This window comes from Trichosurus vulpecula, chromosome 5, assembly GCF_011100635.1.
Source record: "Trichosurus vulpecula isolate mTriVul1 chromosome 5, mTriVul1.pri, whole genome shotgun sequence".
NCBI classification, from domain to species: Eukaryota; Metazoa; Chordata; class Mammalia; order Diprotodontia; family Phalangeridae; genus Trichosurus; species Trichosurus vulpecula.
Window position 1 is genome coordinate 299,297,774 of NC_050577.1, and position 26,349 is coordinate 299,324,122.

Sequence of the window (26,349 nt, forward strand, 5' to 3'; positions counted from 1 at the left end):
TTCTGGTTTGAAAACCACACTTTATTTGTGAAGGCGACTAGAAATATCCAATAACTTCTATTTTTAAGCAAAAACAAAAAACAAACTCCTTTCACATTTTTCTTTCTTGTAGGGTTGTTAGTACAAGAAAAAAATGACAAGCTTGGCTATTATGTTGCATTCCTAGACAACTGGAGAATAAGCTTGGTATTTGCAAACCAATAAAACTCAACACACTCTGAACACAGGCCGTTTTCCTAAAATCAAGATGGCTTACCCAAACTCAACTGTGACAAGCTTTTTGCATTGCTTAAATGTAGGAGGTAAGGTTTAGTAAACCAAGTGAAAAACTCCCAAGGACTCTGGGAGGATTCGTGGTGTCATGCTGGGGGCCGTAAGAAGGGAGAGCATACGGACAGGGAAAGCCCAGGCGTCACTGCCTGAGCAAGGGTGTTCCATCACTGCACAACTGTGCTGCCTCCGTCCTGCCCAGTTACATGGGACGGGGAGTGTCATCAGTTTACCAATGACTTATTTCAGGAATGTTCCATGTTCATTCTACTGTCCCAACTACTCCTGTCCTTAAAAGACAACACAGGCAGTGCACGAATATCACACAGAATATCTTTAGATGGGAGAGCCAGAGCTGTTTTCTCGATGGTGCCCAGCTTACTGTTACTTAAAACTGAGGAAGGGAAAGCATAGGTGGCAGCTGTAGCAACAGCTACCACCTCCTGAAGGGAACATCTCCCTACCAAAGAGCAGTGATGAGATCTGTCATAAAATAAACAACCCTACAATGCAGAAAGAATCACAAATCTAATCTATTCATGAATCACGTTATTTAATATTGGATCAAACAGCCAAGTTCACCTACATGTTTATGCATCTGCTAATCCAGTCCTCATGCCCTCCTTCCCCAAAATGGAAAGATTAATGCAAATATAATTTTCAAGGGAGAGCTCCCAAGTAAAAGAAAGAAAACCAGCAACTTCTTCCCTCCGTGTTTCAGGACGAAAAATAAGTAATGCTTGGGGTCCTCAGGGTCCCAATGAATAAAAATGAAATTTCTTGGCCAAATGAGAAGTTAAGAGCATTAGCCTACACATAGAAACAGTAAGTGTTGCATTTTACATTAAGCCAAGCATTCGGCAATGTTTGTACAATTAAGTATACTTTGAATGGTGGCCTTCATAAATATTGATTGTATGAGGACTATTTTTAGCCTAATAAAATAGACGGAAAACTCAAAACATAGAGCCCTGAGGGGGCCAGGTGAGGACATCAATTCACATCCAAGAAGAAAAGGACTTTCCTCCTTCCTTTCCCTAAATAGAAACACAAATGTTTACAGTAACATATGGACAACAGAGGAGCCTAGATGACAAGGTGGTGAGCCACCCTCACAGAAAGCATTCCCAAAACACATGCCCTCATGGCAACGCAGGGGTTGACTGGTGAACTCCCCCCCCACAATGCCATGGGAGAGAACAATCCCCCAGCCCTCACTGCAGGAAGCTCCAGTCTCTGCCCAAGTACTTACTACATCATTGGTGGTCCCACATTTGGTTTTGCCATCAAAAGAAGCATTTTTAAAAAAGCACATCAGAATTAAAAAAAAAAAATCAAAAATCCCCAATAGGCACAAGCCCACTTCAAATTTTAGTTATGAGGAATGTTCACCTCTCTCTGATTAGTCCAATTTCCCACCATGACTAGATAAGAAATCTTTAATATAAGTCTCTTCTTCCTCACCCTGAAATCTAATCAAGTCCAAGGGAAAGTCAAAATGATCAGTAAAGAAAATAATTTTATACACTATCTTTGCTTTCTCTTTTAAGTAATTTTAAAGTTTTGGAAAATGCTTTTATGTTTAAGTTTGTGATTCAGAGCAGGACATCATCATCTGATAGACTAATGGCCAACCAATCACTGTAAAATGCTCCTGTTGCACTGGGGGCAGAGGAGGGGGGGATTATCTTCCAAGCACCCCAGCTTTCTTCACCAGAAGGTCAGAGGTACATTTGGTTTGTATTATTGCGAGGTCCATTAAGTGATCTGGGTTGTTTTTCCGTCAGTAAGGGCTTTATTTGTTAAAAGGGCATTTATGCTTGACCTCCAAATTTGGCTGACAATTTGCTGATGAGATTCATAACCTTTGGGTTGCTCTGATATTTGGACATGTTCGCAGGGTTCTGTGCCACATCCTGGAACGCCACCATCACCTCTGGGTCCTGCAAACAAAGTTGTAACACCCATTAGACAGACTTTTCCTGGGGGGAAAAGCCCCTGGTAAATTCATCTGTCAGCCTAAATCCTGCTGCCCCTTCATCTGGACGCTAGTCTGTCAGCTGGCCACTATGCTTTCTGACCCAAGGTTTCAGTTGTTTTCAAAATTCTCTGCTTCTCTTAAAAGGTGACAAAGAACAAATGATCCTCCAGTTCATCTTTAAGTACAATGGTTGGGTTGATTCCAGCCCCGCTCCCTTCTCTCCTGTCAGTCCATCTTGTAGACTCTGGTTATGGCTGGAATCGAGATCTACTTCCTGGCTATCCTGCCATGCTACCAGAGCACGGTGATAGCATAGGACAAGTACAGAAAATCTCCACATTCCCCCATGGGAGCCAAGATGTGGACACTGGAGCTGTCTTCTTGTTCTATTAGCCACCGTTTGTAAAACTTCTTAAGTAATTGTAGAACAACTTTAAGAAACACAAAGAGAAAAGCAAGTATTCCAAACCTATGCTGAGTTTAAAAGGGAAGCAGCATTACAACAAGCCTCCACGACTGTACCCAAGGAAAGCCCTTGGTCATCCATTCCTCCCTGCCCTGATCCAATCCCTCCACCCCTCAGGAGACAACTTAGAATGAGGCAGCGTGGCAAAGACCTTATGATGGACACATCTCCAGACTCAGCTAGGCTGAACCTAAGATGACACACCTGGACCAGAAGCTGCCCTCTGCTGACCACAAGGGGGCAGTGGAGGACAGCATCAGTAACACAGTATGGCCACAGCCCCTGGATGCCCTGCTATCCTTGGGTGCTAGTCTTTGGTGAGAAGGATACTAAGTCACAGTCAAGATGGAAAATGGGGGATGGGGGGGGTGGGGTGGAGTCTGTAGCTGGTCTGTTTCACAAAGCCTTTCCACTATAAACCTGTGTCTCTCCCCCATGCACTGTGGGGGCTTCAGGAGCTCCCTGAATGAGCAATTAGCCACTCAACAGAGTAACTGTGATTCCTAGAACGGTTTAATTGGTAATGGGAGCAAATGGAATTGCTTCTTCCTACACCTAGTAAGAAAAGAATCAGCAGATGATGTATTTTCACAAGTCTCACCTGCATGGCAGCAAGCACTTCAGGGTCACTAAGAATCTCATTGAGCCCGGGCATCCCTGCCATCCCAGGCATGGCCCCTCCCATGCCAGGCATGCCTCCAAAGTTCCCAGGCATACCTCCAGGAAAACCTGCAAAAGAAGAATACAACAAACAAAGTCACAGAACAGCGGCCACGCTTTTAAAAATAGGATTCCCAAGGACTGGAACATGTGCCTGCTCTTCACCACTCACTGACCAACCACATCCCAAGACAGCCACTAAGTGATAATCCTGGCCTAGTCTGTAGGTCTATCTCATACTCTCTTAATCACTGGCTTTCATGTTGAGGCCCCAGACTGTAGCCTGGGCCTGGGGCATCTAACTCCAATAGAAACGGGGCCACTAACCTATATGTAAGGATCCCTATGTGCTGCATACTTAGTTTTAAAATGTCATGTTACCTAGGCTACACTGTACTTTTATTTATTTGGTTAAATATTTCTCAATTACATTTTAATCAGGCCCAGTCTCAGCAAGTGGTAAGTCCATTTAAAGACCCAGCGGAAATACCTGATTCAATTTCAAGTCTGTCTCTGACCAGAAAAATGAATCTTGGCTATCATTTAAGCTTTCTGGGCATCATTTCTCTCCATTCAAATTGGATCTCACGCCTCCTCCTTCCCCATCCTGTTTTCCTGTGATGTAAGATTATAGCTGGCACACAGAGCACCACACATACCATTTCTTCTCTAGATCCTGTAAAGTTAGCCTGTGCAATACACGCGCAAGAAAATTCCACTGTAGCAACCTGAAGGTTTCGTGGAGTTCAGAAAAGCATTTTTTACTGACACTTTCGTACTGTCTACTCACTGATCCCTGAGGGCAGATACAGTATTAAGAATTTAGTACTGGGAGTCACAAGACTCTCATCGCTGCCATGAGCTGTGTGACTTCTGAGTTCATCATTACATCTCTTGGGGCACCAATTTCCTCATCTGTCATATGAGAGGGTCAGAGAAGGTGATCTAAGGTCCTTACGAATTCAAAAGTTCTGTTATATTTTAAAAGAATTAAAGAATATGAGAGGAGTACAGGACACAAGACAGTAGGAATGAAATCTTCTGGAAAGAAACTATAATAATAAAGATTAACGTTCTTCCAGGAGTAGCTAAAAAACAATATCTGGTTCCATAATTCAAAACACTGACATTTTTAATTTTTATCAGGTGGTACCTGGAAAAGAGCCAAACTGGGCTCCGGAGCTTCGCCGGGCTTCTTCCTCCTTTGAAAAGGGGAAAAAAAAAACAAGTCCATCATTCCAGAGGAATCATCTTGACGCCTTCTTACTCGCTTGACTCAAGGAGATGTCTGAAAGAGCTCAAGGAGCACTTCAGCAGGAAGCTGGCCCTGTGGTGCAGCGGCCTCTCCCAGTACAGTATGAGCTCCCCAAGGGCTAGAGCTGCTTTTTTGTCTTTATGTACCCAAGCACCTAGGACAGCTCTTGGTACACAGTAGGTGATAAATGACTGCTTGCTCAGAGATTTTAAAAAGCTTCACCAAAGACAGTAGAATTTCCAACAGGCTAGCATTAAAACACCAGCACAAATACCTGAAGCAAAGCCCATCAATAAACAAGTGGCACTATTTGGGGTCAGCAGAATTATTACCCATCACATTCCCACGCTCCCTGTGCCCAGGATCTCTGTGGGCCTGGCTCTCCATACAAGAGGCTCCTCACACACTCAGGATTGGCTGTTCGTTTGGGAATGCAGTTATGATTCTTTCTAATGGTCAAACTGAGGCATGAAATAAATGAGGGGAAAAACACCTTTTGGAACAAAAACGTTTATCTTGGTAGTGGGTCAGTTTTGAAGTTTTCTGCTGAATTAAATTATAATCCTATACTACTACTACCCAGAACAGAGCTGTCTGATGGGAACAGTGGGCAGAGAAGCACTAGGCTGGACCAAAGAACAGTAATGCCCAGTCTGAATTTCAGCATGGTAGGCAGAAATCCCACTGTATGAGGTGCCCCAAGACAAGCTGCCCCAAGACAGGGAACAGGCTGATTAAGCTTCCTTTTGCTCTCAGGTGGGAACCACCCACTCACTAAAAGAGGTACCTTGAGTGGATACAAACTATGCCCACACAGGTTACAAACTCCCCAGCCATGTCCTCTTTATATCACCACTATGATCCTGTGGATGTATACAGAGGACGGACATGAATGACAAGCCCTGATCTCACATCTCTGGCTCAAAGACTTTACCCTTTGGGCTCGTTCATGCTCCTCCCGAGCCTTCTTCACCCTTTCTAGCCTTTCTTTGATCTCTCGCTCCTCACGTTTTCTTTCGTATTTTCGCCGATGTTCGGCAATCTTCTGGGCCTGGTAGAATGATAGAAAGAAAAAATATATGTATGAATAAGGAGGAAAAAACATTTGGACAACCATTACCCAAGAAATCTAATTCCCTGCTGCCCCCTGAAAATGTAAGACTGTTCCTGACCAAATACCCTAAAAAATTTGAGATAGCCAATTAAATAATGAATTTGTTTGTTGGCAACCTATTTCCTACAAGGCCAATAATGAAGGACTGATGAGAAGAGGCCCAACTGCAATAACTTATGAGAACACTACTATATAGCAGGAAGAAACTGCGGTCATGAGCTCAAGACCAGCTCAGAAAGTCAGAAGGGGAGAGCGCTCTCTTGTGGTCACAGTGGCACCTCTACACAGTGGCTACCAGAGCAGCAAGTCTTCCTGGTCCTCAGTTTACCTGAAGGAACTCTCCATAAGAGGGTCACACACATCCCGGCCTTCCTAAAGCAAATACCCTGAACCAATTCTGGTTTTGGGGCTCATACCAACACGTTACCAGGGACCATTTTTAGTACGGCGTTCCGCCTGCCCCCAGGCTGGCTATCATGGTTGGGTTACATACCACCCAACTCTTGGATGGATTTCTGCTCTGCCTAATCTTGCTGCACATATGTATCTGCCTCCTTCACCCCCCTTCTCCATGGAGACCAGCAAACGGGATGTTGTGAGACTATGTCCCAGCTACGCATCTTCACTTACCCTTGGCTGGACTTCCTTCAGCATGGCACTGGCATCCTCATCGTAGTCCAGTTTGCAAGCCATGGCAAGATCACGGGCTGACTCCTCCCAGTGGCCAAGGAGTCTACAACGGATTTAACAATGGAGAAATTCTTCCCCTTCCCTCAAACAGTGGGCCACAGCACTTGCTTTTCAGTCCAAAGCAAACCAAAAGAGAATTCTAAATGTCTGAATGAGCCAGGTAAGAACCAAAAGCACGGCTCCTTCGTAGTTCTGGGTGGTCTTCACTTGATTCGTGCTTTACCTCTCACACTAACTACACTGTTGGACTCTAAGTTCTGACACAACTGAAAAATTACTGGTGTTATTTCTGGTCACAGAAGGGTAGGTGGATACTGCCTGAAGGAAAAACTAAGCAAGAAGAAATATTACTTATTTCAATTTTTCATGAAAAAAAAAATACCCTAATGGGAAAAGCCCTCAGAGCTCCACCCAGCCACAGGTCTTCTGGAAGAGGGGGTTAGGTTATGACAAAACACGAGATGACTTGGGAATACACTCAATCCTTTCCCCCACAGTAATTTTCAGAGAACTGACGATGAAAATTGTTATTTTTCACTTGTTTTTTAAAAAACGTGATTGGTCCCAAGGGCACTTTCATTCAAGCTCATTGTCATCGGACCCTTAATGTTAACGAGCAACTCATCTGGCATCGGATGATGGGCTATGGGTTAGCGCCGAGACCTGAAACACTCCAGCTGATAACAAACAGGAGGATTCAGAACTCATTTTGGGCACAGCTCAATAAAAATGGTGTGACCGTGAAGCCATATGCACTGACGCATACACAATGACTGGAGTAGTTGTAAATGAAGTTACGGACTAGCAGAAAGGTGGTGCAGACCAGGCCTGGAGTCAGGAAGACTCCAATCTCAGATACTTACTAGCTGGGTGACCCTGGGCAAGTCACTTCACCCTGTTTGCCTGTTTCCTCATCCGTAAAATGAGCCGGAGAAGAAAATGGCAAACCAACCCAGCGTCTCTGCCACGAAAACCTCAAAAGGGGCCATGGAAAGTCGGATATGACTGCACAGCGAGAGGAGACCAGAAGCAAACGAAAGAGCACAGGGGAATGCTGCCCACATCCCAATGATTCTCCCTTCACAACAGTTTCCATCTTTCCCTTTCTCTCCATTCACACAAGCATCCCCATTCCAGGCCTCCTCACGGTTTCCCTGAACTGTGCAAACCACCTCCCTGGTTTCCCTACACCTAGTCTCCCAATCGATGTGCCTAAAGTTTGGGTCTGGCCCTGTCATTCCCTTATCGAAGTGCTTCGCTGCCTCCCAATGGAGCCTCTGCTGGTCACTCAAAGACTCTGGCTTCCTTTCCAGCCTAATTCTCCATTCCTGCCCCGCACCTACTCTAGGATCACCCAAAGCTCTGCTCATTTGGCTGCTTCTGTTTTCACTGATGGAGAGGAAGGAAGAAAAAAGAGAGTTTAAGACTGACCTTGAGGGGAAAAAATACCACCTCTATCCTATCAATAGGGTCTAAATCACAGCAGGAGCAGTCTCTCCGGGAGCACACCAGTCTCCAATTTACCAATCATTTCATTGGTCTTCTTTTTGATCCACACCACCAGGGATACAAACTGCCTAGTTCTCGCCTTGGAAGACACAATATCCTCTCAGCTAGGGGAAGAAAGCTAAGCTCATTATGACTTCAATCTTCTCTTTCCCCCATCTCAGCCTGCTGAAATTCTAACCCACCATCATCCTGATGGCTCATTCTCTCTCTGATAACCAAATAAAGGCTTTCACTCTCGAATCCCCCAAGAAGTAAAGTGATCTCTGCCTTCTCTATGTTACCAGCCCCACTTCAACAGTAACTATCTATACAACACCTACAATGTGCCAGGCACCGTCCTAAGCACTTTACAAGTATTATCTCACCGGATCCTGAGAGGGAGGGGTGTAAGATGAGGAAACAGGCAGCCACCAGTTTACTGGCTTGCCCAGGACCACCCAGCCAGGAAGTATCTGAGGCTGGATTTGAACCCTGGTGCCCATTAGATGGCTCCTTTGTCCTCTGCTCCGAAGATGGTGTCCTGCCTTCCTCACTGACTCAGTGCTTAAAGGACCCTTCCGTTTTCCTCTCCGTTTCCTCAGCTCATGATCTCCCCCAGGTGCCCCTGCTCTCCATGTGGATTTGGCTGGACTGGATGGTCAGTGTCAAGCTCTTTTTGGAAACTAAGTCACCTCTGTTTTCTTGCTTCCTTTTCTTGTTCACATTCCTTACAGTCAAGGAGGATGGCCTTTTCGACTCCCATCTAACTTCTCAACATAACAAGCGAGCCGAAGGAAATGTGCTTTCTGTACACCCAGAAGTTATTTCACTAAAAATGGACTTCAGTATTTTTCCAGAAGAAGAGTCTTGGAGGGAGAAGAGTCACAGAGCTGATAATCCTTGGGCCTTGGAAGCCCTACTACTAGGATTAGGCCCCACCATTTGAGCCTAAGGACCCATCGCTAGGGGCCAAATTCTTCACCACCAAGGCTATACCCCTCAATGTAGCACATCACAGGTGCAGGTCTAAATGATGACTAATTTAATGAAAAAACCCTCAATCTCCTAGAAAGGGCAGAAGATAGATGGCTCAACTGAGATGGAGGCCCTGGCTGGACTGTGGTGGTGCTCAGCCTCTTGCTGCTCACTCTTCCCCCTGCCCCCCAAGGGGTCTGTCCCGCTAAGCAATGGGACCGACTGTGTCACCGAGGCCACCACCAGCCCAGAGACTCCCGCTCTCACCTGTGGGCTTTCCCTCGCCACTTGTAGGGCTGGGCAGAGTCCGGGTTTATTTCGATCGCTCTGTCACAATCTCTAATAGCAGCATTGGGCTTTTGCAATTTTATAAAGATACTAAAAAAGAGAGATGTGGCATTATAAAGCATTCTTTTTTCAGATAAAACTTAGACATTTTCAAGAACAATTTCACAAAAGCTCGACACAATAGTCCCTATGACAAGAGGAAAAGCTAACGTTGAAGAATCCCACATGGAACCTCCTCCTCCTCCCCCCAATCCAATGACCCACAAACCAGAAAAGAAGGGGGGAGGGGAAGGGCATTGAGGTGATTGCTACTTTACATCCTAGGGCTCCTCACCTGGCTCTCTTAGCATATAAAATGGCCAAACGCGGATTCAGTTTGATGGCCTCTGTGAATAACTGAATGGCAGCCTTAAGGTCACCTAAAGTAGTAACCAAGGGGAAAAGCAAAAAATATAAAGCCACTTCAGCATTTTTGTAATATTTCTTTACCCAATATTTTCCACATAACATTTAGAAGTCATCAACATTCTTCTCACACCAAGTGGTGAGGCCAGTGGTTAGTTAGATAAGTGTGCGAAACGAGCTGTTAGAAAAGGAGCTCTGTCTGATTCCTGAACTGCAAATGCCCAGGAAGGAAATGAACTGTTAAATCTGAAAGCCCCGTGGGGCCAACATTTGTTATTTTCTCAATGTTGTATCCTTCTCCCTAATAGAAAAGGCTTCTGGGCTGGAGACTCATCAAATATCCCATTAAGGGAACCTAGGAAAACAGCAGGATTGCTACAACCAGCCCCGTCTGGACAAGGGCAGAGAAACAGGAGCGAAAGATCGTCAGTGCCGGAGAGCAGAGGCTGAGGCCTGGGGGTCAGGAAAGCCCCCCACCGAGGATGCTTGCAGGCCTCAGCTGAGGAACAGCAGCAGCACCGCCACCTTCCGGATTAAGAAGCTTTCCAAGCACAGTGTTTTCTCCCTCTGGTGGCTCTCGAGACTCATTCACACACCTCATTTCCAGATCTTTCCCAAAGGTACTGGGAGGGGGAAAGACCAGACACTTTTCTTTCAATGCACCTGCACATGTCTCTGGCAGGCACCTCCTGACTTTTTCAGTCACTCTGTGAACATCAGAGAAGCCCCCGCCCGCTACTCACCACTATTGAGGGCATCAATGGCCGCCACTTTCTTTTCATTGGCCTGATCCATCATCTCGTCCGTTATCTGGAGAAAGAGAGAACATCAATTACATCTGGTCTGGGAAGGGGTGAGAAGGGCACAGAGGGAAGCCTCCAGGCAAGGGAGGCAGTGCTTGAAGCTGGAGCCGACACCCCCCACTTTGGGTGGAGGAGCATCTTTCCAGCCAGGATCACCCCCATCTCAGCTCTTCCTTCTAGCCAACCTCTACCAGAAAAAGACTTTCAGCCCCCACCTGCCCCAACTTTTACTCACAGAACAATACTGATGGAATTCTAGTAAAGCTGCCCCCAGCCCCAATACTCTTAACTTCCTTCTGGGCATGCCCTGATTGGACCATACGATCTGGCTTTAACCACAGCACAGGCCCCCAGAATCAATATAGCCACTGCCCCCAGATCCAACTCACATCATTTGAACGGGTGTGTCTTTGTACTCAACCATCACACCAACCATTTAACCCATGGCAGGACTACAACACAACAGCTACCGAATCAGGAAGAAGGATGACCACCAAACCCTAGGATGGACCCCTCACCTACTACCTAATCCCTTCACAAACCCCCCCTGCATTTTTAACATTCATAATTTGTGTTCTGTAATCACAAACATTACACTATAAATTTGCCTGTGCTCTCTTACTAAGTTGCTGGCTCCTCATGGAAGCTAGCCCGATTTTGAGAGGTGTCAATCCTCAGTAAATGCCTATACTTGGATTAGAGGTGGTCTGCCTGAATTTTTTTTGAGACAACTCCCACCACTCACTATGAAACCGCAAACAACACTCCTTCAAAAAGTCCTTCTACAAAGGGAGGGAAGTGAAGTCACGCTAAATTGAAGCGAGAGAATCAAAACTTATATACGCACACTTGCTTCATCATTTCTGCCCATAAAAAAGTCACGAACGTGTGGCCAGAGTAAAGGCACCCTCCACAAGCGCACATGTTTTATGGCAGCAGAGAGTACATTTCTGTATCATTTGCCCAAGATTAGCCTTCCGTTCAGCGCCTTATTTTCCCCACCAGGATTTTTTTTTTTAAATTTGCTCATTAGTATTCAAGTTTTTCTCCTTATGACATTAAAAAAAACAAAATCTATGAAAAGTACCTTCTACAACAGCCTTTTTTCCCTCTTAACAGACTTCAGGGCATGTTCTTTTGTTATTAGGACCTTTCTCGACCCATCTCAAAATGCTTTAAATTTGTAATGTATTTAATTCATCTTATGCCATAAAAAATTCTTGCCAAGCTTCCTTGGCTGGCTCATCATTCATATGCGCCCTCTGGACAGGCATGCCACCCTCTGACTTCCAGAACCCACTGCCTACTGGGCATTGAACCTAGATGTCCCAGAAACCTTTCTATCCCAGCATGTACGAAATAGCTCAATGTGGTTTTCTTCTACACCCTTGATTCACAGAGGTACAGCACCTCTATCTACCAGGCATTCACTCATAACCATGGCATAATCCCCCACTCCTCATTCTCCTGCACCCTAACCCAGTCAAAACTGGGCTGACAACTCTTGCTCGACTTTCTACCTCCACAACACCCCGTGCATCTGCCCCCTTCTCCCTGCTACCATCTTAGCTCAGGCACAATGGTACCACCTCTTGCCTGAAGACTGCAATGATCCCCTAACTGGCCTCCCCTTCTTCATGTCCACCCAACACAGAGCAGGTATTTTCCTCAAGGAGCTGACATGACCACATCACTTCCAGAACTCCCAAGGGTTCCCATTCATCTCCAGAAGAAAATTACAAATTCCTCCTTTTGACTGTTCAAAGTCCTTAGAGCAGTGCCCCCACCTCCCTCCCTAGCCTAAATCTACATTACTCCACCCTCTACAGTCAGGCAAAACCATCCTCTCTACCTCAAGGAATCCAAATGTTTCCACCTGTCCCTCAGGAAGCCTTTCCTGGTCCTCATCTCTTGCCACGTACTTATCCTGAGGTTACTCCGAGGGGCACTAGCTCTCTCCCCTGACAGTACAGGCATTCTCACCTTTGATCCTTGTCTCCTAGCACAGCACCTGGTACAAAGTAGGCACTTAACAATCGTTCTAGTTTTCAGAACCACAGAGAGGAAGAGGCAGTGGCACAACCACCCACACAATTGGCAGGCCTAGAACTCACCTCAGCAGTCTCATCTCCCATTTCCTGAGGGGTATCTGTATCTGCTTCAATCACTCCTTCATTATCGATCTCTGCAGGAGGCAGAAAAAACACCCAGTCTCTCAGCAATCTGGAAGCCGTGATGAGTTCCCCACCCCTACCCCAGCCAGGATAATCAGGTGACAGTGCCTTCCTCACCTACGTCACTCTCCTCACTCTCGAGCTCTTCTAGTTTGGGGGATTCTTCAGGTTTCTTACTTTCAGTCTTTTCCTCCTGACAAAAGAAGAGTCGACAAAGTCAGGCTCCACTCAGTATTGTTAGAACTTGCCCGAAGCACCAAGGGCAGGCGCTGGGAGGCAGGGGAAACACTCTATGTGGTGAAGAATCCTGGTTGTTCGCTTAAAAGAAGAATTAAACTTTAAGAAAGGTTCCAACTGGCATACCTGCAGCCCACTACCCAGTCCCAAGGCAGAGTGAAAAGGGCAGTGGCATTGCTGGGTAGGGAGGTCCTGGGCAGTTTATTGAGAAAAGAAGTTCAGAAGTTGCTGGTGCCAGCAGCAGCAGCAGCAATGTGGCTTAGACCCTAAGTGCAGAGCAGGGTCTCATTTCCAGCCTCTAGCCCAGGCTGCAGGGAAATAGCTAGAGTGAGAATCCCAGACCAAAGAAGAGTCTACAATTCTGCTGCCCTGAACCCCCAGAGTTTCCCTGCTGGCTAACAGGGGCCAAGTCCAGGAGCATCTAGTCTGCAGAGCTAGCAGACTCTGCCCTGGTCAGACCACTCTGGGAACATCCCCAGCCTGAGCTGTCCCCAAGACCCTGAAACAACAGGACGTTCAATATCCCAAGAAAGGGGCAACAGGACCAGGCCAGACCTTCCCTCCAGAATTGTGTAGAACCCATCTAGTCTCTAGTCAGGAAGGAGGCTGGGAGGACAGACAACAAATAAAAGACTCCCACCCTAAAGAGCTTTTCTAACAGTGCAGGGAAGCTCAAGGCACAAACCCAGAGAGAGAAGGAAAGAATGACTCCACATCTACAAGCAAAGCTTCAGAGAAAAACACAGCCTGGGCACAAACCCAACCAGAATTCCTGGAAGGGATGAAGGAGGAGACTAAAAAAAGAAAAAGAAAAACATAAAGTATCTCATAATAAACACAACCAACCTAGCAAACAGACTGAGGAGAAAAATTTAAGACTCCTTGGATTATCTGAACACCATAACCAAAAGAATCTAGATATTCTAATTCAAGAAATCTCAAAACTGCTCAGAAGACTTCTACAAACTGATGAAAAGTACAATGAGCAGAACCAGACCAACGTACACAGAAGCAGCAATAGTGATGATTGACTTACAAAGACTTAGCTACTCTGATCAAGACAATGATCCAAGGTCCAAAAGATCCATGACAAAAAATACCATCCACCTCCAGAGAGAGAATTGATGACCTCTGAGTACAAAGTGAAGCTGACTTTTTGTTTGTTTGGTTTTTCCAACATGGCTACTATGGAGGTGTTTTTCATGCCTTTCCTTGTATGACTGATGTATCGCTTGCCTTATGAATGGGGTGGGGAAGGAGCTGGAGAGAAAGAATTTTGAACTCAAAATTTTTTAAAATGAATGTTTAAAGAAAGAAAACTTCCCAGACCTCTTAGAACCAAAGGACAAAGTTAAAAAAAAAAAAAAAGACCCTACAAGTCACATCCTCAAAGAAACCTCAAAATGTGAACTTCCAGGAACATCATCACCAAAATCTAGGGCTTCCACGGGAAAGACAAATTAATGCAAACCGCAAGAAAGAAAGAATTTAAATAAAAAGGACCGTAGTCAAGAGCGCACATGATCTAGTAGCCACCGCTACTGAGAACCTGGAATATGACATTCCAAAAGGCAAAGGAAATGGGCATATGGCTAAGAATAACTGACCCAGCAAAGCTTAGGATACTGTTACAAGGGAAAAGCTGGACCTTTTAAAAAAAAGGACTTCCAAGCATTTATGATGGAAAGACCAGAATTGCAGAGAAACTAAGATTTAAATACAGGAGTGAAGAGAAACATGAAAAGGTAAACACAAATGAACTTAAAGATAAAGGACTAAACAGGGATAGACAGCTTCCATTCAAACATGGGGGGAGGGTACATGGGTCCCTGTGAACCCCGTCATCATCAGGGGTCATAGAGGGAGCCCACAGACTCATAGTCTAAGAGTGGTTCTATTATGTCTTGATGATCTTAAGCAAAGAATGGAAATGGAGGGGAAGAGGAATACACTCTGGAGGAAAGGAGGTTAGGCTAAACTATCTCACAAAGCAAGGGTATATAAGTGACAGCTATACAAAGAGGAACTGGGGTGGGGATGGTGAGGCCTGACACCTGAACCTCACTCCGGTCCAAACACACCACACATACATTAACCACCCCCAACCCCAGGTTGGTTACAGAAATACATTTCACTCGACAGGGAAACAGGCAGGAAAGAGAAGGGAATTACAAGGAGGGTAGATTGAGTTGGGGGAGTCCTAAGCAAAACAAACTCTAAGGACGTACAAAAATACTTATAACTTTTTGAGTTAGTGATCTGAGGGAGTGTCCGTAAATTGGAGAATGGATAAACAAGTCATGGTGTCTAAGTATGATGGAATAGCTACTGTGCTGAAGTCTTATCAGCATAGTGACTAACCGGGACTCCAGAGGACTAACAAGGAAATACCCTACTCACCGACAGAGAGAAGTGAAGGACTGAGAACGGGAAATGAGACAAATATTTTTAAGACGTGGCCAATGTAGAAATGTGTTTTAACTGAGGAGTTCTGTTTTTCTTGTGTTCTCAATTTTTTTTTGGGTGGGGGGAGGCAGATCTTGGCTGAATAAAACACTTTTAAAAATGAAAATAAATCAACAACACAAAAGAAAGCCAAAGTTAGTTTTGCTCACAATGATCAAACTAGAATTAATCTCTACTTACCTTGATTTTCTCTTCTGATTTCGCTTTAGGTGGAGCAGGTGGGATTTTACCACCCATACTGGAGAAAGAAAGGAAAAAAAGTTTGAATTTTAACAAAAGTACTCATTAAACATCTCAACACAAATAGCTGTACTACGCCGTTATAGCTGACGACAAACAGCTACACACTAGGAAAGAACTGGATGCCTGGGAGGAATCACAGCCAGATGGGACCGCTAAGAAAGCCACATGGTGAGTGTTTGTATACTTGAAAAGCAAGCCATGCACAAAGACTGCAAGCTTCATGTACATCATTTTCTATTCTACTATGCATACGGCAGTATTCATTTCAGTTGGCATTTTGTTAATGCCATAAAAAACCTTTCATAATTATCGGCGGGTTACCCTGGAAGAAATACACACGATAAAACCTAAACTAAACGGAACATTTGTGAACTACACACATTTAGCTTTTTCCTAATTAGCCAGAGTGGAGCAAAAAGCAAAAAGACCACCGTCTCCCCAACACTTTCTTTGCCTTATTACCGACATATCTAAAACAGACTATAATAACTTCTGGCAGGGCGGCTCTGTGGCCCACATCCGCTAAGTGCCCGAGGCAGGTAAGTCTTCCCGACTCCAGGTCCCATGCTCTGTGGCACCACCTAGCTGCCCCAGAGTCACCTCCAGAAGGTTCCCCAACTGTCTTCCCCTCCCCCTCCAAATACTTCTCTCCCTTGACCTCTGCAGGATTTGGTACGATTGACCACCTCATTCCTTCTTCACCCCACTTCTTTCTGCAATAACCACATTCGTGACTCTTCCCACCACTCCAACAAGAAGTGAGTGGGCCATGAATCTGGAGCCACAGGCTCTGGGTAGAATTATGGGATGGCTGCTTCGAAAGGGGAGGGGAGCCCAGCTAGCTTTTTTGGCCAGTCTCTTTAATTTACAGATAAGTCAACTGAGCCCTGCAGGGTAGGCTATCCAGGACTTCCCAAGAACACACAGCGCTAACAAGTAGTAAATGCCACATTTGAACCCAAGTCCTTGTGTGGCCCTGAGCTGCTGAACCTTCTACTTCATCTATAAAATTAGAAGAAACTTATCCCAAAACCTATACATTAGATGATTTTTTGAGGTTCAAAGAAAATGAAATGCTTTGTATACCTTAAACACGACATAAAAGGCCAGGTTTTCTATGACTAGCATCCATTCAAAGTCCTGATGACGACCCACAGGGCACCTTGTGTGATTAAAATTCATGCCAACACAGCCAGCCCTCATTTGTAAGGGGACTGAGCCCTTCTGGCGGATTTCACTCTCTCAGAACTTTCCGGATGTTTTCTGGGCAAGGGCATCTAATCAGGATTTGTCACTTATCTGTTTCTTATCTCTCTTATTATATAAAACTAAGCCCTTGGATGGAAAGGTGGAGAAAGGGTTTTGTCAGCCTAAAGGAATTACCCAGAAGTTGCTTACATTTCACCTCTGAATGCCCAGCATCAAACCCAGGGCCTTACTTGGGCCGCAGCTGGCACTTAGGAAATGTTCACTCGTATGGCTGGCATGGTCCAGTCCTCTGCAGAGTGGGCTGGGGATTTATTATCAGGTGTTTGGCTTTGCTGACCTTCCCCTCTCCCCCTTCCTTTTTACTCTTTGTTACAAAAGATGAATCTCTGGAGACGGGAGAGATGCATGAACATGAAGGTAACATTAAAAACAAAAAATACTAATAACTCATCACGCAGGAATGACTTGATTGCAGGTGATGGGGGGAGACAGGGACTAGTACGCCAGGTGGGCAGGACGTCAATCACCCTTCACTTATGATCAGATAATTCATTTGAATGCAAAATTTCATCTGTGATCTGACCCAACGGACAGTGGCCTGGTCACTCCTTCAGAAGAGGAGCACTCTTTATTTTGTTTCCGTTAACACCTGACACCAGGCCATGCACACAACTGGCACTTCATAAATGCTTTCGAAATGGACAAAAAGAAATTTGAAGGATGTTAGCCAGATACCTCCAGTGATTCCACCTGAAATACCCCATCAATGTGACTGTTCCAGGGCCTCCCTCCACTAGTACCATCTGCTGGTCGTGGCTCAGCAAGCCGTGTTCAAAGCCAACACCACACAGAGACACACAAGACGAGTGGAAAGGCCACCACTTTTCCCTGGGGCCCTGATGCCGGTGAGAGCCCAGGGACCTGAACCACAGTACCCCACTTCCTGAACCATCCACTACTTCCAGCCTCCCCCCCCCACCCCGCCCTACCCCCAGCCATCACTGAACAGGAAAATCATTGTAGAGAAAGAACCTACTTCCTCACCACCACCATCAATCACCTGAAGTACACAGGAGCTCAGCCAATGGCAGCAAGGGCCAGATGCCCAGAGCAATCCCAGTTCACAATGCAGGGCAGCCTAGATGAAGCAGCAGGACACTGGGGGGTGGGGGCCAGGCTAGGCCGCCCCCGCCCCATCATCTCCTCTCAGACCCTGATGGAGACAGCCCAAGAGCCTCAGGAATAGCTATGCTACCAGCCCAGGGCCCTCTGCCACAATCCCGGGAAGATGCCCCAAGGGGTTTGCAGCCACTGCTCCAGAAGACCCAGAAAGGAGAGCTCTTCTCACCAAAGTTCTCGGCCCCTGCCGAGATGCTATGTCATCGTTGGCAATGATGTTAAAGACAAGGCCTGGCCATCTGCTTTGCCCCAGCCCCCTCAGGACCATGGGTGTGCCAGTCTGACTGGCAGCTCAAACCTTCCTGAGGGCAAGGGCTGTCATCCCCAACACTCAGCGCACAGAGGAAGGACTGAGTATTTTTTCATTCCGAGTGATTTTACAGGGCAGACCCACAGTAGAGAAGTAGCATGATGAAAAAACAAAACATCTTGAAGAGGCAGACAAGGACTACTATCAGAAAATCTGAAAGACAGATCCAGACATCCAACAGGACCCATCTGACAACAGCTCCATTCGAGCAACTCACTGTATTTTTCCCAGTCTGGGAAAAGGCCATTGTCTTCAACAACTGCAACCAGTCGGGCAATAAACATTCATTAAGTTACGGGCTAAGCGCTGGGGATACAAGGAAGGGTAAAGAGTCTCTGCCCTCAAGGGGCTCCCAGTCTAAGGCGGAAGACAACATGCAGAACCTGTGTCGGGATAAACTGGAGGCGATCGGCCCGGAATGAAGTGAGATCAGCAAAGGCTTCCTTCCAGTAGAAGGGGGGGATTCGTGTAATAGGTGAGAACTGTTCTGGGCAAGCAGTAGGGTTGGGCAGCAAGCGGGGGTGGGGGGTGGTGAATGTAGATAATGTTTTGGAGAAGGTTGGAGGTGAGAGGGAAGAGACCTCAAGGTGTGTCTGGAAGTCAAGGTAAGATCTTGGGAGGCAGATGGAAACCTGAGCGTGTTCTGTGTATGAGCAGCAGGAAAAATGTCCATAGAAAGAGTATGTTGGATGGTGCAGATTCCCAGAAGCGACAGGAAGGCCCAAGGGGAAGGGCCGCCTGCTTCTCAGAGGTCGAAGCAAAGGAAGAACTTGAGGATGAAGAGTGAACAAAGGTGAACAACTCTGGAGGGGCTGCAGGAAAAGAGGGCCCACCCCCACGCCCTGCAGGATCTGTGAGCCAGCCCAGCCTTTGACAGTAATGGCTCTGTTGGGCCCATAGCCAAGAAAGCAGCAAAGCAAGAGAAAAAGGACACACGTGCACAAAAAGATGAGAGCGGCTCTTGTGGCGGACGTACCCATCCACGGGGGAGGGCTGAACACGGTATGGCAGATGTTCTAAGGAAGGCTGACAAGTGAATGATGGAAACCTGGCGGATGCACTGACCAAGAAAACGATGAAGACTGGGAGCCCCGCCCCCCCTTCTGACAGGAGGAGAAGATTCAGAGAGACGGACTGTGACCTATACATGTGGCTCTGCGCACCGCCAGCCGGAGAATTTGTTTTGCTCAATTAAGCATATGTTATAAGGGTTTTGTTTTTCCTTGTCTCCCCCTCTACTTGGGGGAGGGAGAATGTAGGTGGGAAGGAGAGAAAATAAATGTTTGTTAATTGAAAAAAAAATATTATGTACTTTCATACATCTTGGGGGGAAACAAATAAAGAGGGGTTTTGAGGTGTAGTGTAGGGGAAAAGAGGGAACTGAATGGCTCTGACTCCAGATGTGAGACCACAGACAAGCCTCTTCACTGCTCTGTGCCTCAGTTTCCTCATTTGCAAAAGAGTGATAATGCCTGTAAACACCTACCTCACAAGATTGTTCTAAGGATTAAAGGAGATGGCCTTAATGAAGTAATCAACAAACCTTAAAGCTGTCTAAATGCTATCAGTAATATTATCTGCATAATGGGATGGAGGGCTCAGCCCAGGGGGGCCGTGGGAAGTGCCAAAAATTAAACAGGAGAAAAACAGGAATGCTGGGCTACATGGAGGGTCCAGCTGAGGTGACCAGGTGGAAAGAACAGTGAAGCTCAGAACAAGGTGGAGAAGCGAAGTGAGGTGAGGCCTGCCAGACTGGACAGGAGGTTGTTTGCTGGCTTTTGTTCGAGTTTTCCAGAGGACAATGTGCTCTTGCTCACATCCCCAGCTGCTACTTTCCCTCTTCTCCAGGCTCCCCCACCACACAAGCCTCTTCACCCTGGGCCTCGCACCTTCTACTCTCAGCTGAGGTGGCCGGTTCCTCTCAAGGATGCCGCAAGCCTTCCAGGGGGACCCCCCTTCAGCTCCCTTTTGTGGGCAGTCTTCCTCTATTGGAACATAAGCACCTTGAGGCCAGGGTCTGCTTTTCTTTCTGCTATTATTTATATTTCCAGTGATTCAGGCTCTTTGCTGTTTCACTGGAAATCAACCTTAATCACTGAATGGGTGTTGCCTCAGTCATACTGAGACCTGGGAAAGACCTTAGCCCACAGCATCCAGGGCCATCTCCGGTCGTCCTGACCTCTATCTGGCCACTGGACCCGGATGGCTCCGGAGGAGAGAGTGAGGCTGGTCACCAGTCACCTTGCACAGCCAATTCGCCTGCGTGTCACAGCATCACCTTCCTGACGTCACGGTCCTCTTCCAGAAGGAAGGACAAACAACAGCTTCCGGTACGAGGTTCCTGACACGCTGTGACTGCCTAATGAGTGCTTGTGAGTGATGTCCAGATTAGGGGAGATGCAGTATCTGAGGAAGAAGTGATCACCTCCACAAGTCAGGACCCCTTCAGAATGCTCCTTCTGGGGGGCAAGGCTAACAGCAGCATTCTATATTGCCAACTATTATTAGGTCTTACGTCATTCTCTCTCACAGGTCACAGCTGCCAAAGTGACTTCCTCCAGGGCAGATTTAACCAGGTCATGGCTCTGCTCAAACTCCCCGGTACTTTTAAGGATCCAGGTAAACACTTCCTAGACAACAACGGTGTAATTGAGGAGGGGAAGAGATCAAGCACTGACCTGAGAGCCCGAAGGACCTGTCTGTGTGTGTGTGTGAGGCCCTAAACACCTCTCTAAGCTACAGAGAAGGTTCTGGGGTGTATTTCCTCATTCCAGGGATCCAGTCTCTATCTTGGCGAGGTAAGATTATCCAGTGTAGAGAAAGGACTCCAGGTCTCAGGATCTTTCCCCAGGTCCTCCTCTCTTCCCTACTCTCCTGGCACCCTCCATGCTTCCGGGCTCCCCACCTAGCAGTCACCCTACACTCACTGCACACACCCAATCCACTGGTAAATCTAGTCCTTCTTACCTGAGTCTCATCTTTTCCATACACTGGCCACCCCTCTCCTCTCCACCCAAAGCCTCCTCTTAGCTCAGACCCTCATGGCTGAATTATGGCAGTGGCTTGCCTATCTCCAAATCATCTGCTAAAGGAATTTTCCTAATGCTCAAGCATGACCATGTAAGCCTCCCATTCAAACAAGCGGCTCCCTACCACTTGGGATCCAATATAAAGTATCCTTTTGCCACTTAAAGACCTTGGCAACAGGGCAACAAGCCTCTCAATGCTTCTTATGTGACTCCCCTGCATGCCCTCTAAAATGCAGCTTCTCCAGAGTACTAGCTATTACTAGATGAAGCACTCAATCTCCCGACTTCTCATCTTTGCCTGGCCTGTGCCCCCTACCTGGCATGTACTCCTTCTAGGCTTCCTCTAAGACTCAGCTCAATTCCATCTTTTTCAAAAGGCAGAATTTTCATTTCATTTTCCTGGTCTCCACTCCCCAGTGCCTTCCCTCAGAGCTCACCTCTCATTCACTCTACCTCTGGTATGTATGTACGTTGCTATTTCTACGTAATCTCCCCATTAGAACCTGAGTTTCTTGAGTGGAGGGAGTGGGTTTTCGCCTTTCTTTTTAAACTCAGCCTACTGCCTGGCGCCTGGTCAGTGCCAAGCCAGAATCCACAGGTACTGCTTGGAGAGACAACGAAAGGAGTCAGAAGAGCATGTCTGGTCAAAAGCCACAAGAATATTTCACAGGACATTTGTGGTGGTCACAGTACTGACAACAGGTGTCTGCAGAATGGTAACCATGACAATCAATGCCGACATCAGCTGCAGAAGAGGAAGGGGAAGAACAACTCTAACAGTTCAGGACTTCACCGCATAAAGGTGGGAAAGGTGAGGATCAGAAGTCCCCAGGAAAGTAACGGTTAAGGAGAGAGAACTGAGAGACAGTCAAAGCTATACAGTCTGTATAATTTGCACAAAAGAAATGTCATACTTTGTGAATTAAGAATCATGCCCAGCAAAGATCCCAAAAACAAAACCGACCTTTTAATAGGCAGAAAGACAATTAAGAGGAAGTTATCACTGATATTTCTGGAAAACTGAAACATCGACTTACCAGAACTAAAATCAGACTTTACAATAAACATAGTTAGGAGGGAAAAAAAATGCCCACAGAGCCTACAGTTAAGAAGAAATGTCTCAACAAGCTACTGAAAACCAAATACGGTCAATGACAGAAATGGCAGCAAAACTTACTATTTCATCCAGAAGTCAAACTAACATAAACCAGTGGCCACAACTAGCCCAGAAGAGAGCAGAAAGCCCTTTAGCTAGCAGTAACATGACTTTCCCAAAGAGAAGATGGCTGTGGGCATCGCTGGATTCAAACATAAACCCCTTTGTAAAATCTTACAAAGAATGATGGGTGCTTATGAGCTCAAAGGAGCTGACTCTGGTTGGCCACACAGGAAAAGATCAAACAGGTGAAGACCCTCAATTGGCCAGAGTTCACTACACCTCTAACCCCAGAGAACCCATTCCAGTGCCTCTAGATCTGGTACAGAGGCTAGAGATGGATAATGAATGAGCAAAGGAAGACTGGTCTCGTTTATACTCAGTAAGTTGTAAAACCCTCTTACTTATTCCAAGTTCCCCACAACAGCAAAAGCCCATCTTTACAAGTTAATCATTAGAGCAGAATTACTGCACAGAAGCAGGACGGGCACCGCCTCCACCTCTGAGAACTAAAGATAAGCCCCACAGAGCACAAGTGTGAGCAGGCCACCACACAGCCAACTACAACTCCACAGGATGTCAGGAGAAATCAAGAAAGGCCTCTAGCTCTAGGGTGAGCTTCCTGTTTCTAACTTCTGGGAGGGTATGTATAGACTGAGGGTTATGTGGATTGGGCAGAGATGGATAAGTTGTCACCTGCATCTCTTAATACAATTCCATAAGTGAAGAGATCACAAATCCACTTTATTTGAATAAACGGGGAAAAGTCTCTCAAAATTTTGAACTTTAAAAATTTCAGAATCCATGCACTTCAAGTTGGCTAATGTTATGAAACAACAAATGGTAGGCTGCTTCTCTGGTCCTTATTACGTGAGGAAATCATAAAGTAGGGCATTTCTAAAGAATGAAAATGGAAAAATCTTTCTCAGAATGTTAAAGGAACAAGATGCTCAGAATCTCAGATGAGCTGGGACAAAAGGCTCCTTGTGAAAATATCACAGACTCATTTTAGCATAAAAAACTGTGGACTGGGGGAGTCGATGGAAAATGACAGCATTGTTTTTAAAAGCATCAATAAAAACGTGGTTCGAAAATTTTACTCTAAAAAAGATGCCTGTGCTGAGAGTCAAATGTTGATTTAGAGTAGATGCCTTATGCTTGAGCAATAACTTCCTTTCACTGGTCTTACAGTCTTGGGTTCATCTTCCTCTTTAAAAATATCAAATCTTCAGAGAAATGCAAATCAAAACAACTCTTAGGTACCACATCACATCTATCAGATTGACTAACTTGACAAAACAGGGAAATTATAAACATTGGAGAAGATGTGGGAAAACTGGAACACTAATGCATTGTTGGTGGAATTATGAAGTGTTCCAATCATTCTGGAGAGCAATTTGGAACCATGCCCAAAGGGCTAAAAGAAAGGTGCATACTTTTTGACCCAGCAATACCACTTCTGGGGCTGTATCCCAAAAAGATCATAAAAATGAGAAAAGGACCCAAAAATACAACAATATTTACAGCATCTCTTTTGTGGTGGTCAAGAATTGGAAATTGAGGGGATGCCCATCAATTGGGGAATGGCTGAACAAGTTGTGGTCTATGAATGTAATGGAATGCTATAGTGCTATAAGAAATGATGAGCAGGCGGACTTCAGAAAAATCTGGAAAGTTTTCTATCAACGGATGCTCAGTGAAATGAGCAGAATCAGGAGAACATTGTGTGTACACAGTAACAGCCACATTGTTTGATGACTGACTTTGAGAGCCTGCGTGAATCTAAGAACAATTCCAAAAGACTCCGGGAAAACGCCATTCACATCCAGAGAAACAGCCATGGACTCTGAGAGCAGACTGAAGCAGACTATTTGCTCTCTTTTGTTTTGTTTTTTCTTTCTTGAGTTTTCTCCCATTTTGTTTAATAAATACGTGTATGTACAGCCTTTATCAGATTGCACGCTGCATGGGGAGGGGGGAGGAGAGGAAGAGAGAGAAAATTTAAAACTCAAAAGCTTATGTGAATGTTAAAAACTAAAATGAAATAAATTAAAGAAAAAAAAATTAAACCTTGCAATCACCGTGTAAACAGAGCCTGTGCTTTTCTTTGCAGGTAGAACCAGAGGATCTACGGGATCTATCAAGCGAATTAAAAAACTCTGCCTGAGCCTTCTAGGAAAGACATTGTCAATCCAAGGCACAAAGAGAAGAGTCAGAAACAGAAGCTGGAGAGCTAATGGGCACGAGTGTCAACAGACATGAACCAAGTTTTGGTGTCAACTGTCGAGAGGCCGAGGAAAAACAAGAAAACCTGGCTTCGAGAGGCCACGGATGGGCTGCCTCATCTTCTCTACCAAAGGTGATCCAAAGAGACCTCACCGAGTTCTCTGAAGAGAGATGACAATTAAAGGGGGCTGAGGAGCAGAGAACAGGCTAGGGGCAGAATCCCGCATGGTTGGCAGGCACTGGTGGGGAGAGAAGATCCAGGACAACCAAAATACAGATTTACACTAACATGAAAGGAAACAGGGCACCCAAAGGCAACCAGCAATGCAGGTCCTAGGGAACGTTATCTGTCCGAGCCAAAATTAGCATCAAAAAGTGCAGCTGAAGTAGCATTCGGGACTCCTGGACATAAGGGGAATCCCAACCTAACCCACAGCCAGGCCCATCGGAGACTGGACCTGGCACCACTTGTGTGACCTTGGTCAGAAGCCCTCACCCTCCCTGTCTCCTCCCTCCAAAAATGGGAGGGCCGGCCAGGCTCCCTAGAGAGCCGCTCTATGCCTACCTCGGGCAGCGCAGGCTGGTCTGCAGGGCCCCGCCCCGCCCCCGGACACGCCCCTCCCCCAGCCCAAATCTTCTGGGGCCGCCGACCCCACCCCCTGGAGGGCCTGTACGCTCGGGGAGAGAACTGGATGTGCCCGGAAATAACCCGACCAGGGCATGATTCCACCCTCCCGCTCTAGGCAGCCCGGGCACGCGCGCCCCACACTGTCGCTCCATCGGGCACGCGCCCCCCCCCCCCCACAGCGTACTCAGGCCTTTGCCCTCTGCGCAGCCCGGGCACGCGCGCCCCTCCCGCTCCGCGCAGCCCGGGCACGCGTGTCCCACTCGTTCGCTCCAAAGGGCACGCGTGCCCCTCCCCGGGGGGGAATCCTTCCGGGCCGGGGCAGAGCGGTTGCTCGCCTCCCGGCCCCTCGCGCCCCGCACGCTCCCTCCATTCCCCAACCGTCCCTCCCGTGCCGCTCCGGTCGGGCCTCACCTCTCCACCCAGTCCCGGAGGAACCGCAGCTCGTCGCTGTGCAGAAGGCCCGGGTCTTGCTGGCAGAGCCGGATGAAGGCCTGGAGCTCGCTGAGTTTGCGGCTGTCCATGTTAGGCGAAGACGGGGCCGGGGCTGGGGCCGGAGCTGAGGCTGGGGCCGAGGCCGGGGCGGCGGGGGCTGCAGCAGCTGGCTGTGGAAGGGCGGTGGGCGGCTGCTCGAGCTCGCGTTCGCGCGTGACGAAGGCGGCGCCGGCGGAGACGGAGGAGGTGCAGGACGTGGGCGGGCGGGCGCGCAACGTGGGAGCGGACTGGGCCCGGGACGGCGGCTGGCTCCGCCCCCCGGCCTGTCTCGTGGGGCCCTGGGGTCCTGGCGGAGGCTCCTCCCTCGCGCCCCGCCCCGCCGCACCTGCGCACGAACCTTCTAGAAGCCCGCCGGGCGAGCTCGTCGCCTGCCCGAACGCGCAGCCGTGTTTGGCGCACACGCTTCCTCCCATGCTGCCGTGGACTCCCAGGACTGGTGGACACCGGTGGGCTGGTGGCGGGCGGCAGGCAAACGGGCTGGCAACTCAGGCGCCCTCGGAAGGCAGCCCCGGAGTAGCGCCGGGTGGGGCCGCGCCCCGGGACGCCACAGGGCCGGACGCCTGTGACGCCATCGCTCCGCGCCGCGCGCCGACCCGGCCGAAAGC

At 47.2% G+C, this 26,349-nt stretch overlaps 1 protein-coding gene across 1 annotated transcript; it reads right to left on the bottom strand.

The window, feature by feature from the left end:
• On the bottom strand, nt 1-26,331 carry ST13 (ST13 Hsp70 interacting protein). Its single transcript, XM_036759623.1, has 12 exons — nt 25,664-26,331; nt 15,453-15,510; nt 12,687-12,762; nt 12,510-12,580; nt 10,336-10,402; nt 9,522-9,606; nt 9,167-9,277; nt 6,377-6,479; nt 5,567-5,683; nt 4,531-4,579; nt 3,319-3,446; nt 1-2,213 (listed from the first exon to the last, which is right to left on the bottom strand). The coding sequence occupies exons 1-12, from the start codon at nt 26,155-26,157 to the stop codon at nt 2,085-2,087; spliced, it is 1,488 nt and encodes a 495-aa protein (XP_036615518.1). The 5' UTR covers nt 26,158-26,331; the 3' UTR covers nt 1-2,084.
• Nucleotides 26,332-26,349: the final 18 nt, after the last annotated feature.